Source organism: Mobula hypostoma, chromosome 2 (assembly GCF_963921235.1).
Source record: "Mobula hypostoma chromosome 2, sMobHyp1.1, whole genome shotgun sequence".
Classification (NCBI taxonomy): domain Eukaryota; kingdom Metazoa; phylum Chordata; class Chondrichthyes; order Myliobatiformes; family Myliobatidae; genus Mobula; species Mobula hypostoma.
In genome coordinates, this window is record NC_086098.1 from 134,485,902 (window position 1) to 134,502,906 (window position 17,005).

The following is a 17,005-nucleotide window of genomic DNA, read 5'->3' on the forward strand; positions in this document are numbered from 1 at the left end:
TGGACCTCCTGTGCGATATCGGACTCTAATTGCAGAGGTAAAGCACAGCTCCCCATAGGAAAATTCCGACCAGTAACTGCACATTATAATCCTGGAAAAGTGGTTTAAAGTGTCTACTTTTGGGTGACCTGGTGACAAAGGTAATAGAGCTTTGCCTGGACTCAACCCTGACCAGCAATGCTGCCTGTGTGGAGTTTGCCTGTTCTCCATGTGGGCTTATGGGTTTCCTCCAAGTACGCTTATTTTATCCTACATCCCAGAGACGTGGTAAGTTAACTGGCCACTTTAAATTGCTCCTGGTGTAGTGAGTGGTAGAATCTGGAGAGGGTGGGGAGTTGTTGGGAACATAGGAAGCATAAAAGAGTAGTGAGACTACTATGAATGCGTGATAAGTGACTGCTGTAGATTCAGTGGACCGAAGGTACCTTTTCCATTTTGTATGAATCTCTGACCATTAATTCTCTGTTGAAAGTATCCCCTTTCGTCAGATTTTTCCAGCTCATCATGCATTATCTCAAACCGATGCTTTCTGAAGTAAAATCAAGCCCTTGATTTATTCCCAGTTACAGATTCCAATACATGTCCCTGGTAAAAACATACACTGTTATACTGTAAATTGGTGCTGAAATTGACACCGAGCGTCATGTTAATCTTTGCAGGGCGACAGCCTGCACTGCAGTGTATATATTGCAAACATTCGAAAATCTGCAGATTCTGGACATGTAAAGCAACACACACGAAAAGCTGGAGGAACTCAGCAGGCCAAGCACCATCTATGGCAAAAAGTAAACAGTGACGAAGGTCCTGAAGAAGGGTCTCTGCCCAAAACGTCGACTATACTCTTTTCCACGGATGCTGCCTGGCCAGCATTTTGTGTGTGTTGAAGTGTATATTGCCTCGCACAGCTCTAATTTTAAAATTTTCACTCTCATGTACATATTCCCCCTATGGGCTTGTGAATTTGGTACTTTTGTAGCGTCCTTGTAATGTGTCCCTTCAAAACTGAACTTTTGTTTGATTCCTCCTTCTCACACTTACTATTAAGCACCGCTAAGGACTCTGGAACTCCGTCCCCAGTATTCTTTGTCCTTCTCTTTTAAAATTCTTCCTAAAATCTAATTCATCAACTTTATTCACCTGTGCTAATCTCCTTTCTTGGCTTAAAAACAGTTTTTCATCTCATTAAACTTCTGCTAACTGCCTAGGGCCATTTTGACAAGTTAATAGTCCTACTTTACCAACTGGGAAGTGGTCACCTAGGTGCTAATAAATAAAACACCAGCTGAAAATTCAACTATATGCAGCTCATATTGATGCAATTTCAGCATGCGATCACTTAGTACCATTGCAAACATGATACTGCTGAGTGACAAAAGAGAATGCAAGCACAAATTCTGCTTACTTACATAATGCCACAGTGGTTGCTATTAATTTATATGGCACAAAAGACAAGCAAGTGCTTTCAAAGATATGTTTTGTGAAAAAAGTTACTTTGGCATGTTTCTTGTATTCATAAGCTTTTTAATGAAGTTTACAAGGTGTGGTAGAAAACGGCAAATCACCGAGGGTGTCATGATAGCAAAGTGGTTAGCACAACGCTTTAAAGTACCAGTTACCCGTGTTCATTTTCCACCGCTGTCTGTAAGGAGTTTATCCGTTCTTTCCATGGGTTTCCTCCCACAATCCAAAGACGTATGAGTTGGTAGGTTAATTGGGCATTGTAAATTGTCCCGCGACTAGGTCAGGATCAAATCAGGGGATTGCTGGGCGGTGCGACTCAAAAGGCAGCTCAAAAGGCCCGCAGAACCGGCTCAGCACTGTATCCCAACCAATCAATCAATAAGTAGCAAAATCCTAAAATCCTTTTAGTTTGCCTTGGATAAATAAACCACATCTGTTTTGTAATGATAAACAGGAACAAGTAAATGGACTATCAGATAGGTAAAAGCTCAACCACACAAAAAAAGTCCCACTGATTAAATCATCCCACCTCTTGTCTACTGAGCCTCCTTTACACTTATCCTGAGCATATAGCTCTCTACTGCACATTCACAGCAGCCCAAACATCTTTTATTTTATGTGAATGCATAAGATTACCAACTGTTTTCCGCAGAGACAGCTATAGCACTGCATTAGCTATAATGGATGGGGCGGTAACCCATAGGGCATAGTCCAAAGTGTCAGAATGAGGTATCTAGTGGTGAAAAAAATGCACACAGTGAAACAAACCAAAAGTAGTTATGTTTCATGCTGATGATATGCATAAAGAAGATTGCTGTGGTGCACTACAAGAGGAACTTGAATTGCACTGTGGTGGTCGGCTGTGACGAAAGGGTGTGCTCAGTTCAGAACTTTGACTCAAAGCAGGTGGATGCTGGCACAGTCTCCGCAAGCAAAGACTGGTTATCTTTCTAATCAATTTAGCAAAAGGCTTGAGTTTGGTTTACAAATTCATTTTCGCTTGAACACAGCTAGCCTATCAAAGCAGGGGTTCCTAACTTTTTTTTTCAAATGCTATGAACCCTTACCATGAACCGAGGGGTCCTTTGGCCCCAAGATGAGAACCACTGTTTGCAAGAAAGCTGCTTTAAAGAAGACTGTTGCAGACAGATTCAGATTCAGGTGAGCAATCCAAATTATGGTTAGCAGGCTAGCTCTAGACAATCAAAATAAAGCAGAAAGAACCCAAACAGCACAAGCTGTAGCTGAAACCAGGTAATGCGACTAGCAGAACGGAGTTAAACTTTATCACTTGATCCATGCACTTATGCTAACAGTTTTCCAACCCCTGCTAACTTCTTAATCATAAAGATTTAGTAATTCAAGAAATTAATACTGTGGTTAAGTGGTTAATAGTGAAATTAATCTGGGGCTTTCAGATAGGTCTTTCTGTGGCAGCAACTATTACTAAAGTAGAAAAACTTTTCTTGCTGGAATCTGAACTGAATTAGTAAAACATACTCACACACGCACTCACTTAATTTGTGATGGTGCAACATGTTGACATGTTGTACAAGTTTATCCTCATGCCAGGAAAGAGATGAAATATAGACACATAAGTTGTTAAGAAAACTGCATTATCTCATACAGTGTAGAAAACTCACTCTTTCGCTTTCTTATCATGATACTTTTAAATATATGTCTGCTGACAGGACAAGATAAGGATCTCTACTAAAGTATAATATGAGGCATGGCCAATAATGATACCCCTTGACACAATGGTTTGTTTTCCTTCCACCTATCCGTCATATAATGGAGACTACTTGATCTGACGGCTATTGATCACTATTCCCCATCCTTATTTCACTCACAACGTATTCTTTCTCACACATGAACATCAACTCCCTTTCCTTTCTTTCCCCTCTCTCTGCCATTAAACTACACCAAGGGCTCATTTACCGTTGGACGGCACCAACCAGCAGGTCTTGGGGATATGAGAGGAATCTGGAGCGCCTGGAGGAAACTGGTGATCACAGAAAAAAAATGTGCTAACTCCACACAGACAACACCCGAGGCTAAAAAAAAGACCATCAAATATTCTGCTCCTTTCTCTTTAGTTTTGTCCATAGAAACTCAGTAGCCAGCCGGTGGTGTAGCGGCATCTGCACCGGACTCTAGGGTGAGTGGTGCCAGGTTTGTCTCCCACCTGCACCCTGCACGCTTTCCATTCATGCTGGGTTGAGCGTCGAGCTAGCAACTTTGCCTTGTTAAAAAACAGATAAAACGCTAAAGAAACAGCAAGGCTGTCACCTGATGCACCACAAGGCACTGAAAGGAACAACAGAGAAACCTAGTAAGGCAACCCAGTTAAAATGACTTTAACTGCAGTTTCTTAAGCATCAACTCTATTATAGCTCATGCCCAGGATTAGTGGTCAGAGACATATTTCATTATTGACTAATTAATACAACTTAATGGAGTTTCCAGAAGTCAAAAATACTTATATTGAAGATGAATTTTAAAAAGCCCTAAGTAATATTATCCATAAATCTCCAGACAAAAATATCAGATAGCCTGAAGAAGGGGTCTCAAAGTAAAAACTAATTAATTCAATTGAAGAAAGGCTTCATCACTTGCCTTCATCGCCATTAAAGTGATTAGTTTACTGTTTGCTGACTACAGTTACAGAAATCACTGTGACACATGACAAGTAAATAATACAAAACATGCAATTTCAACTGAATTATTTAAATCTTACATCCATCCCACAATGTGAGGAAGTCCAAATCGTTTGTGTTATGACTCCATCGCAACGTACGGACATGTAAATTTATAAGTCAGATGGCTTGCAGAAAGAAGCTGTCCCGTAGCCTGTTGGCCCTGGCTTTAATGCTGCGATACCGTTTGCCAGGTGGAAGCAGCTGAGTCATGGTTTGGGTGACTGGTGTCCCCGCTGATCTTCCAGGCCTTCTTTCTGCACGTGCTGCTGTGAATATCCTCAATGGAGGGAAGTTCATGTCCACAGATGCACTGGGCTGTACCACTCTCTGCAGTGCACAGCCATCAAGGTTGGTGCAGTTCCTGTACCAGGCTATGATACAGCCAGTGAGGATGCTCTCAATGGTGTCCCTATAGAAGATCTTGAGGATTTGGGGGCTCGTGCCAAACTTCTTCAGTTGCCTGAGGTGGAAGAAGCGCTGTTGTGCTTTTTTTGCCACATAGTACATTAAATGCAAACAGCCAAAAATATTTGGCATTGGCAAGGTATAAATGATTTCAGAAAGCATCAGCCTTTACCAATTGCCAAAAAGGCATGCTTCAGGATAAAATTAGTCCTGCATGTCAGTTGTTTTAGGCTCATCTTCATTCTAGCCAAAGAATGATGCAACAAAGCTGTAAATGCTTCTCAATAACTGGGTGAAAGATGAGTGTGTTTCCGTTCAGCAAGAAGTTGCACATTTTAGTCCAGTGCTTCATTCAGTTGATGCCATAATAACAAACTATCATTCACATTTCATCAATCATATAGATGTCTGCATTAAGCAAACTTCTAAGTATGCAAGAGTATTCAGTGTCCTGCAAAATAGATTCAATGTACTTCCAGCCTCTGTCTTTTAATAGACAAATTCATTACTGGTGAAATTGGCTGTGATTCCAACAGTGACTCCAAACAGTCTGGACAACTTCAAGGATTGTCTTTAAATTTGTCCTCGGGCATCAACATTACAATATAGCTATAATGGAAATGCAAAACAGGTGTGTACAACCAATGTGTCGGTTGGGAATGAACAATTAAAAGCCTCAAGCAGTAATTTGAAGGGAGCGCAGTGACCAGTAAAAATGATCTGTGCGAAATAAACTAAGACCCTACAAAACACACATGGCATTATTCAGACACTTTTTTTAAAATCAAAGGTAGACCTTTACAATCAGCCAACCCTTTATTTACTATCATTTAATCATTGTTGCCCTGAAGATATTTCCTTCAACTTATCCAACTCATTTATAATTTAACAATGTTTTATAATTGCAAACCAATTATGTAAACAAAGTACTTTATTATCTATTCCCTTTGCAATTACAGTTGAAAAACTGCGAACGTTAATTACAGATCAAGTCTAATCATCTACAACAGAGGAATTACTGACAAAAACAGCCAAAGGTACAGGCAGTGCAGATGAATGAATGAGATGGCACAAACAGTCCTCACCTTGATTTTGACTTCACTGCAATCTTTCTTTCCACTGTTTGACAGTCACTGGCCGGAAAAACAAAGGTTCTGATGAAGGGTCTCAGCCCACAACATAGGTGCTGCCTGACCTGCTGAATTCCTCCAGCGTTTCGTGTGTGTTGCTTTTGATTTTGACTACACTGAAATCTATTTTTCATTGTTCCATTGATGTAAAGATCAAAAATGCACGTCAACTGTTTACTCTTCTCCATAGGTACTAACAAATTGATAAGTTATTACTTGTGCCCAAGTTCTACACTGAAACCTCAACCACCTCTCTAGCTGAAAACAATGACTAAACTTTATAAGTAGCTATTAATTAGTTGAGTATACTTTTAAAGACCAGATTATTTTATAGTGCCTGTTTTATAAATGAACATCCACTTAGATTACGTCAGTCAAATCGGACACTAACTGCTGCAAGAAATTATTTCAGGAACACAGCACTGTAAATACAAAGGATATTTTGAAATAACAGCGACATTCATCTGAACACTGATTTTAAGTTCAGCAGAATTTCTGCCTGCCTCTCTGTGCAAGACCAAATAAGTAATCTCTTACCACAATTCTGCAAATGCTGTAGCTGTGCCAAGGCGACCTGCGCATGGTGGATGGCTTGGCAAGCCGGGCTTGGAGTCTGCGTGGACTTGTCACAGCCCATGGGCTTGGTCATCTGTCCGGTGTCCGCGTCAACAGAATAGCATCCACTGGACAACCTACTGGAGTATCGTAGTGATGGGGCAACAGAGGAATGTGGTCCACGCAAAATATTTGTATTAAAGAGTGGACACGTCATAACAAAGTTTGAAGAGAACTCAACACTTCCACACTGTGTGCTAGTAGGGGTATTCCCTTGATCAGAAAGCTCACCTCTTGACATGCTAAATTTGGAATGTGAATGTTGTTTGGGCACAGTCGGATGCACACTCACTTCTCGGAACACGGTTGCATCTTCCCCTGTTTTAGGAAAGAAAGCAAGAATTAATACTTAATACTTACGCAGTAGAGAGCATCCTACCAAGTTGCATCATTCCACGGTGCAGAAACTGCACTGTGGTGGACAGGAAGGCTCTATAACAGGTAGTCGAATCTGGCCACCACATCACGACACCAGCCTACCCACCATCAAGGGCATATAGTGTATATCCAGAAAGCGGCCGAACATGACCAAGGACCCAACCCAGCCTGCTCAGGAACTGTTTGTCCCACTCCCATCAGGGAGGAGGCTACACAGCATCCACACCAGGACCACCAAACTCAAAAACAGTTACTTTCCCCATGCAGTAAGGCTGATTAACACCTCTACCCAGTAACCCACCCCTCCACATCCCTAACCACAATACTTCATTTCCTGTGTGTCACCTTATGTACAGACACTATCACTTTAATCAGTCTATGTATATAAACTATGTTATGCATTTATTCTGTTTTTTAAATTGTGTACTTTATAATATTGTGTTGTTTTGTACACATCAGATCCCGAGTTTTGTTCTCCTTTACACTTGTGTACTGAAAATGATATTAAACAAGCAACACACATCAAAGTTGCTGGTGAACACAGCAGGCCAGGCAGCACCTGTAGGAAGAGGTGCAGTCGACGTTTCAGGCCAAGACCCTTTGTCAGGACTAACTGAAGGAAGAGTGAGTAAGGGATTTGAAAGTTGGAGGGGGAGGGGGAGATCCAAAATGATAGGAAAAGACAGGAGGAGGAGGGATAGAGCCAAGAGCTGGACAGGTGATAGGCAAAAGGGGATACGAGAGGATCATGGGACAGGAGGTCTGGGAAGAAAGACAAGGGGGGGGGGACCCAGAGGATGGGCAAGAGGTATATTCAGAGGGACAGAGGGACAAAAAGGAGAGTGAGAGAAAGAATGTGTGCATAAAAATGAGTAACAGATGGGGTACGAGGGGGATGTGGGGCCTTAGCGGAAGTTAGAGAAGTCGATGTTCATGCCATCAGGTTGGAGGCTACCCAGACGGAATATAAGGTGTTGTTCCTCCAACCTGAGTGTGGCTTCATCTTTACAGTAGAGGAGGCCGTGGATAGACATGTCAGAATGGGAATGGGATGTTGAATTAAAATGTGTGGCCACTGGGAGATCCTGCTTTCTCTGGCGGACAGAGCGTAGATGTTCAGTAAAGCGGTCTCCCAGTCTGCATCGGGTCTCGCCAATATATAAAAAAGGCCACATCGGGAGCACCAGACGCAGTATATCACCCCAGTCGACTCACAGGTGAAGTGTTGCCTCACCTGGAAGGACTGTTTGGGGCCCTGAATGGTGGTAAGGGAGCAAGTGTAAGGGCATGTGTAGCACTTGTTCCGCTTACACGGATAAGTGCCAGGAGGGAGATCAGTGGGGAGGGATGGGGGGGACGAATGGACAAGGGAGTTGTGTAGGGAGCGATCCCTGCGGAATGCAGGGGGGGGGGAGGGAAAGATGTGCTTAGTGGTGGGATCCCGTTGGAGGTGGCGGAAGTTACGGAGAATAATATGTTGGACCCGGAGGCTGGTGGGGTGGTAGGTGAGGACCAGGGGAACCCTATTCCTAGTGGGGTGAATAATATGTTGGACCCGGAGGCTGGTGGGGTGGTAGATGAGGACCAGGGGAACCCTATTCCTAGTGGGGTGCCCTTACACTTCCTCCTTTACCACCATTCAGGGCCCCAAACAGTCCTTCCAGGTGAGGCAACACTTCACCTGTGAGTCGACTGGGGTGATATACTGCGTCCGGTGCTCCCGATGTGGCCTTTTTTATATATTGGCGAGACCCGACGCAGACTGGGTGACCGCTTTGCTGAACATCTACGCTCTGTCCGCCAGAGAAAGCAGGATCTCCCAGTGGCCACACATTTTAATTCCACATCCCATTCCCATTCTGACATGTCTATCCACGGCCTCCTCTACTGTAAAGATGAAGCCACACTCAGGTTGGAGGAACAACACCTTATATTCCGTCTGGGTAGCCTCCAACCTGATGGCATGAACATCGACTTCTCTAACTTCCGCTAAGGCCCCACCTCCCCCTCGTACCCCATCTGTTACTTATTTTTATACACACATTCTTTCTCTCACTCTCCTTTTTCTCCCTCTGTCCCTCTGAATATACCTCTTGCCCATCCTCTGGATCCCCCCCCCCTTGTCTTTCTTCCCGGACCTCCTGTCCCATGATCCTCTCGTATCCCCTTTTGCCTATCACCTGTCCAGCTCTTGGCTCTATCCCTCCCCCTCCTGTCTTCTCCTATCATTTTGGATCTCCCCCTCCCCCTCCAACTTTCAAATCCCTTACTCACTCTTCCTTCAGTTAGTCCTGACGAAGGGTCTCGGCCTGAAACGTCGACTGCACCTCTTCCTACAGATGCTGCTTGGCCTGCTGCGTTCACCAGCAACTTTGATGTGTGTTGCTTGAATTTCCAGCATCTGCAGAATTCCTGTTGTTTATGATATTAAACAATCTTAAATCTTTTGGACTGGAATGGGCTATTTTTGATTCCATTAAGATACACACACACATTAAGAGAGAAGAACCGTCAACTTAATTTCCCTGAGCAACTTGACAATTCAGAATAATTTTTTCAATTTTTGTTTCAAAACCCACAAATATCACATACAGTTATGATCAGAATTTTTCAAATACTCTGGTCTGTAAACAGGTGCAGCATTATAACTATCATCCATTCCCTTTTTTTTGGAAAAGACATATTCTCATTTTATTTCAGAAGCCATTAATTGTAGTTATCACGGACACCAGCGTCAAGATAACAGGTTAGGTAATGACGTTACACATAGGTTAAAAAATGGTAGGATTAAACATGCTAGGATTAGAGTGATAGCAGGTGGGAGAAAATCAGAGCTGCTCCTGCACTAATTTACAGCTGATCCTGATGCCAAGTTTAATGTATACACTTGCCAAGATTGCTTCAAATGAATGCCTTAGGCCACTGTTTGTTAGTTTGGTCAAACTTAAACAAGTTTTGGGGAATTGCCATTTAACTATTTTTCATTAATCTATATTTTAACAGTGGGCACGTGGCCAAGTGGTTAAGGCATTGGACTAGCGACCTGAAGGTCGTGAGTTCAAGCCCCAGCAGAGGCAACATGTGTTGTGTCCTTGAGCAAGGCACTTAATCACACATTGCTCTGCTACGACACTGGTGCCAAGCTGTATGGGTCCTAATGCCCTTCCTTTGGGCAACATCCGTGTGGTGGAGAGGGGAGACTTGCCAGCATAGGCAACTGCTGGTCTTCCATACAACCTTGCCCAGGCCTCCTGGAGAGTGAAGACTTTCCAGGCAAGACTAACGGATGCCCAAAGTATTTTAACCACAAGGTCTCAAAAGTTGCTTGGCAAACACAAGTCTTTAACGGCCAGCACCAGCTGGTTTTAGAGTCAAAACACCCACCTATTGAACAACTTAGTGATTTACAGATTGGAACATGATAGCCTCGGAAGTTGTCCATCTCTTCTGAAGTGTCCTGCTCCACTACCCTTCCCTGGTTTCTCCGCTTACTCGATCTCCGTGGTATTTATGTTGTGTTGTGTTGTTTCTTGTAGTTTTATTATTACATAATTATTCCCAATAACTTTTAAAGTTTTAAAAATTTTTTTTAAAACGTGGAGCACGGGAACAGGCCCTTCAGAAATAGGCCAGAAATGAAGAAAATGTATTAAAAGTATTCCAGACTTAATAAAAGTCAGCAAGATCCAAATAAAAGTTGAAAACATCCACAAATGTAGACGCAAACAACAGGAATTCTGCAGATGCTGGAAATTCAAGCAACACACATCAAAGTTGCTGGTGAACGCAGCAGGCTAGGCAGCATCTGTAGGAAGAGGTACAGTCGACGTTTCAGGCCGAGACCCTTCGTCAGGACAGATGCTGCCTGGCCTGCTGCGTTCACCAGCAACTTTGATGTGTGTTGCACAAATATAGACGTTGTCTACAGTTAAAGAGAATATGATGTCCCGCTCCTGACAAGCCGTGTCCTCAGTATCATTCGCCATGTTTACATATAATGGTCCCTCCGGTCGAATTAACTTTCTCGCAGAATATAAACCTGCAGAATTCCCTTCCACTCGCGTCCGGCAACATTATCCCTACATAAACATTGGTTTCAGAAAAAATGCACGATGGAGATCTATGTATGTTATTCTGCGTTTGACGCAAATGATTCTTCGCGGATCAGACCGGATCAGAAATCACAACAAATGAAAAGCTGAACTTGAGTTAAAACGGAATGAAATATAAATCCTAGCTGTTGTGGTTAAGGAGTTACAAGGCACGTCCACATCTGCAGCAATAGTCCATTCCCTGTAATTTGCAACATGCGTTAAGTAACATTACTTTTCAAAGTGGTATTTATTACCTTTTAATTAATTTAACTAACTTCAAAACTCAGTGTTGACTGCCGCAGGCCATGGGGTGGGGTGGGGGGACTGTTCGCTTTCTGCAATTCAAGAAATTTTGAAGCGAAATCTCTTCCTCCGGCAGGAACATTGCCTATCCCGCTGTGCTGATGAAATCTCGGCGCAATAGATGCGAGGGAGCACCCGCAGCGGGTGCTTTTCCTTACTACGGATCCCATTGTTCTCGCCAAAGCGCTGAGCTCAGCGTTTTCGGGAACTGGCAGCGGCTCCAGCAAGTGCGTCACAAGCTTCCACACTGTCAACAAACACGGCCTGTGCGCCGCTCTCTGACCCCGCGCTGCGACAGCACTCCGATACTCAAATGTCCCCAAACATTCAAACCCAGCAATGCAACAACGTTCCTCCTCCACACCCCTCGAAAAACCTCTTCTTAAACCTACCTTCTGTAACGCATAACGTCGCAACTGTAACAACCTCTTCCAGTCCTATTACAGTAGAGATTAGTTCTGCGTTCTGTGCACATTGTTAGAGGCTTGATTTTGAGGGGAAGGGGTAACGATTCAAACTAACGTAAGACACTCTGATCCCAGAGCTCAGTACACGTCAGTCGTCTGGTCTGCGAGTTTCAGACGCCTCCGGAGAGACCGCAATCTCTCCAAAACAGCACGCTGGGGCCAGCGCCGCTTACCCCGAGAGCGGCGTTTGATTGACAGGTCTGGGACGGCGGCGCGGGCTGGCGGACCAATCAGCGCCCGGCCCGGCGCGCCGCACAAACCGGCCGGCAGCGCGAGCCCCGGGGGCGTGATGCTGGCGCTCGCCATTGGCCGCACGCATTCCTTTTTTTTGTTGCTTGTTTACACACTGCGCTCTGTCACATGCGCAAAACGAGCTCGCGGGACTCACGGGGTCATGGGGCGCACACAACGAAACGAGGGAGAGAGAGAGAGTCAGTTTGCGGCGCTGCCTAACTGCAGCGAGTTTACTCCAAACAGCGTCAACGCCCATAACCCGGCATTCAACATGACTATACACGATACGCATTGTTATACTAAATCCATCCTCGCTTCAATCTAATCAAAATTCGTCAATTTCCAATATTTTAATAAAGTTCTTAAAACACCAAATTCAGATTTCCTTTTCTCACTTCTCTCTCATCCAGGCAATAACGACGCTGGGTATGACAACGTAAATCCTGATTTTTCAGTGTGCATTGTTAACGCGCATACTTGGACACCGCAATTAACCAAACACAAACAAATGGTTTTAGTGACAATATTTCAATCGCAGTTCAAAAGCAAACGGGGAAGTTAGGCTGAAAATAATTTTACTTGAAGCGGGAGTGATTCAGAGTTTAAACGCACTGTGGGTTCAAAAGACAATTAAAAAGTCACAAGGCGTTATTGCGCCTACAGCGGCTTTATGCAAGTGTTATTAAATTATATCTAGCAGTGTGGACATAGACTTATAGGTGCGTGTGAAGAAAGAGTCCCGACTCTCCAACTTTTGGTCTGTCGCCTACGTAAACCGCATGTGGTTTTGTTATTCTGCCGTACAGCGAATTTTGCAGTCGCTGGACAATAAACAGGCACAAGTCCGCCCCCATCCCTCTCCAAAAGCTGCACTCATTACGCCAATCAAAACATTACCCTATTTTTTAAATGATCAAAGTCCGCAAAGGATGAAAGGCATCCGAATAAATTCTAACAGCAGTTTTCACACAATCCTATTTCTGTACGGCGTCGTATTTTTTTTACCGAAAATGATTTTCTTTCTCACCCCGCCAATCTGAAGCGAATGCATAGATAAAAGTACCCGGCTGCTCCTGGCAGCAAGTGGGCTCACCTGCTAGTTTGAGTTTCTCATTCGTCTTTGTTTTCAAACTCACGAAGGCTCGTAGACTTGAGATCACTTTACAGCGACTGCCGCGGGTGTGTGCGAGTGCGGCACTGGTCGCCTCGGGTATCAGCAATGCTCCAATGAGCCGACTCTCCTCCTTCCTCCTTCCTCTGCCGCCTCCCCCCCCCACCCACCCCCCCGGTCACGCCCAGTGAGAGGGCTGAGCATAATACACACATATGCTTGTACGCACTAATTTATATAATACTTAAAACCAAGCTGCGCCTTTAAGAAGGGGACAGGTCAGGACAGATTTTGGATAGCTAGGCGTTTTGGATTTATTTATGTCGGAGGGTTGGGTTGAAGGGGGCAGGGTTGTTGGTGGAGATATGGAAAGGCTGTCAGCTGAGGAACTGAACACCCACCTACGGAGACAAGTCCAGGAAACGATCGATGTATATATAATTTTATGAACTTTTTTTTTGATTTTAGCGTTGATATTTCTGAACTATTGTATAGCGCAGCAGGGAGCCAGTAGTTTCCGTGCGCATGGGAAAATACAGTAGATGGGTTCGGGACACCTCCAGGAGATGAGTTTGACAGCAGAACACTACTCGTAGTAATAAAAAAAAGTTCAGAAGAATTCTAGGCAGTGCACGATAGCGGGGGATCTTGGAGTGGGTGGGTGGTTAATAAACCCAAAGACTTAAACTGAGACTCGTTTCTTAAACAAAAAAAAAGTAACGCCTTTAACCTTGAATGTGGAGAGAGGGTCAAAAAGAAGGCACAACCCGGTCTAAGGGGAAGGGTGCAAGGAAGCTCAGACATTTGAAACTTAAGGAGACCCTTGGGTTTGGTGCGTGGATCGGTACTTTCACAAGACACGATTAGATTTAAATCGATCGGGAGTTATTAATTGGGGTGAGCTCCGGCAAATTGATCTCAGGGGAAAAAAACGAATAGGACTGAAACCAGGCGGGGAACATTAATGATTAATACAGTGGAGAAATCAGCGCTTTGTCATGTCAATAAAGATGCGCTCTTTGGCTTCATAGGGTGTTTGCAATTAATCAAATAGCAATGGCCCGTAGGTTGATCGGGTGGGAGGATTTCTTCCATTACTTTGTCATCGCCAAGTTAAAATTGAAAAATGGCTTTTTAGGTGGGGGAATTTTAGATAGGATGCTGGTCATTATCGGAATTTTGAAGGCAAGGTATTAGATCCGACGAGTCAACTCACAAGTATTTCTAGAGAGCCGAAATGCCGCCGCTAAACTTCCCCCTCGACTAGAATCTTTTCACAAATAACCCTTTAAACTGAGAGCGGCGGACACTCCTGATGTGAAACATTGACCATGGATGGAAATCTGAGCAATATATTTTAAAAAGTGCAATAGAACAAAAAGACAGAAAATGCTAAATGAATATAGTTATTTAAAGTTAGTACATTTGGCAATTACCGTGTATGAAAATCCTACACTGTTTTTAAGCCCACATCCCTGGAAGAGAGAATGGGATTCTGTTTATTATATTTGTAGGAAATGACGGTTTGTGATTATGTTTTATTTCTTTGTATACGAAGTATACCACTCAGAATTCGCGCGGTGGAAATTACTCAATACAATTGAAATTAGTTATTGTGGAGAATATTTGTGTACATAAAATTAATAGCGACATTTCGTTGTGCTCCTGTTTAACTCGGTAATTCCAGCACCGTGGTTAGTACTTACGTATAAACGCCTTTTTACTTCCAATATGCGGTACAGTGAAATGACTTGCGAGTCGGACCTCAGCAGGGAACTGACCAACAACAAATCACTAAACGAATATAATACCGTGTCTATAGCAATCATACGAGATGCCTTGAAATTTTGTAGACACCGAAAGAAGAAAAAATATCGATACATTTGAACAAAACCGCAAGTTTCATTTTCAAAAAGAGAATTTAAAAAAACTATTTGAAGCCTTCTGCTCATTCCTATAAAGTCTTTCCTTCTGAATGCTTGTCTGTAGATCGGTTCTTGCGCAGAGGAGGTGTTTTTTTTTGGTTTACATTCAAGAGAGACTTTCGGTCTGAAAGAGATAGTTATCAACTGAGAAAGTAGCGCTGTCCACCCACACGAGCCAGCCAAGTCAAAACCCGCACGACAACAAGAGTAGGGAACAAAAAATACAACCGACCCGTTTGGAATGAAAATGTCTTTATTTTGATATGTATATATACATATATATATCTATATATTCATTCCCAATATATATCGATTTTTTCGGTAATGTAATGTCCGTTTCCGTGAAATTCAATAAATTTCATGCTACTTTGCCCAACACAAAACGATAGTAGTTATTGGTTCCGTGATCTTGAAGTAGCATAGATTAAACGCCATGGTTAACACGGTCCTGCAACTGCGGCAGGATTTATAGTTTGGCGCGGGCTTTGACGAAGCCGGGGCGATCCAAGTGAGGTTTGGGATAGAAAGCCCAGGTTGCCCGGGGGTTGGCTATTCCGGCTATCGGAGCGTGGACTGTCACTGAGGGGATGTTGAAAGCCGAAAGCACTGTCAGGGCGTCGTCCTTCACCGACCTGCACAGTTCGGTTAGCTGAAACAAACAAACGGTTATATCAGATAAAGAGCGAAGCTGGGATATTATTAGCAAAATAAAAAAACTACTAGACACCCGCTCGAAACGGTACTGCGAGCCGAAGTTCTCCTAACTCCTGGCGGATCAGCCCCGCTAGCGTAGTGCTAATGAATGTGACCTGCAAGCGAGTTACAAGTTGCATTAAGACATTTCATCCTAAAAGAGCTGAACGTGTCCCTTTCAGTTGTGAAGTAATTTCCTTGCCTTAATAAAAGATTTAAACAGGCTGCTTCTCCTTCCCCCTAAAATTCTCATAAGGTACCCGCAACAGTTGACTAAGTGTCCCCAGGAGAATGATTTAACTCGCGATGCACTCCGACTCGTTAAATATACCTTGTATTGTTATTATCCTTTTCACTCGGCCTCTGCGTAACCCAGAACTGAAGGTGCAATTTGATATCGGTGCGAACTTAAAAGTTTACCGAAAGCCTCAGAATAAACATCTCTGCTCAAAACATCCAGCAAAGTCCCGGCGCCCGTCCATCCCCGCAGAGAGATGTCAATTACTCTCCGGTGTTATTCGTGTGTATAGAAGTTGCACTACGTTTAGCCTTATATCGACAGTGTAGGCAGATTGTTTCGAAATGATTCAGGTTGTGGTTGCATCAAATTTAATTTGTATCGTTCCTGAACTCTAGCTCTCATTTATGAAAGGCTATTCTTTTTTAAAAAATCAAGTTGAATTTAGTTTTCTTCCTGGTCAGGACGCGGCCAGATTCGCCTTGGGTTTAAAAACCGCCGAACAGTTTATAAACCGCGGGCTTGTGAAATAGGTCCGATAATTCATGGTGTATAAATGTGATATATGGAAGTCTTTCGGATATCTCTGAGCCAGTCAGTAATACAATAAAATACCATCCAAATATAGACCAGACAAGCCTTTAAAACTGAGCCGCAAAGCACCATTTATCACCCCGCTAAATATCCACAGCCTGTCGGCATTTTTTTAAAAAATGACACAAAACTGTTTCAGTCGGGCTGCTGCTTTCAAAGTTAAAATAAATCAAATTATTCACCTATTTTGAGGCTTTGATTTCCCCTATAAAGAGCAACAAAACGCAACTTTTCTACATAAGATTTCGAAAGATTGCTATCGAAATAAATAAAAACAAGACTTATATCTATAGCGTTAACTACTATATTTGTGGATGCATACAATAACCATGCGCTATCTAATGAATGCACTCTAGTTACTAAAGATTATTCATATAGTGAGCATTTTCTGTGTAACTGGTTTGCGTGAAAGGAAGCGTTTTGAGTATCGTTTGTCTCTTGCTTCGGTTTAAAAAAAAACAAACACGAATCACTACTTCTGATAAATGTGCAGGCAGTGCAGTGAATACACTTCAAAGTAATCTATGCTCTGATGTATCTTAAGAGATGCAAGGTTTTTCTTCTACAATTTGCACCAGTAAACTGTTTCAAAACCACGACAGTACCAAAATCCAAACCCAAGCAAAAGGACGGAATTGTCTCCCAGCAAATTGATAAG

At 43.1% G+C, this 17,005-nt stretch overlaps 2 protein-coding genes across 3 annotated transcripts in view; both read right to left on the reverse strand.

The window, feature by feature from the left end:
• The window catches only part of LOC134342501 (bcl-2-like protein 11), a 53,933-nt gene extending 41,138 nt beyond the window's left edge, over nt 1–12,795 (reverse strand). Inside the window, exons 1-2 of the mRNA XM_063040709.1 lie at nt 11,478–12,795; nt 6,233–6,628 (exon numbers count right to left, since the gene is read on the reverse strand). Coding sequence (XP_062896779.1) covers nt 6,233–6,551 — 319 coding nt within the window. The 5' untranslated portion in view covers nt 6,552–6,628; nt 11,478–12,795. The remainder of the gene's footprint in view (nt 1–6,232; nt 6,629–11,477) is intronic.
• A 794-nt stretch (nt 12,796–13,589) lies between these two features.
• Nucleotides 13,590–17,005, reverse strand: part of acoxl (acyl-CoA oxidase-like) — a 437,026-nt gene continuing 433,610 nt past the window's right edge. The window contains exon 18 of one of the 2 annotated variants that reach the window (XM_063040706.1): nt 13,590–15,471. In XM_063040706.1, the coding sequence (XP_062896776.1) occupies nt 15,289–15,471 (183 nt within the window). In that variant the 3' untranslated portion in view covers nt 13,590–15,288. The remainder of the gene's footprint in view (nt 15,472–17,005) is intronic. The other variant, XM_063040705.1, reaches the window with a different exon arrangement.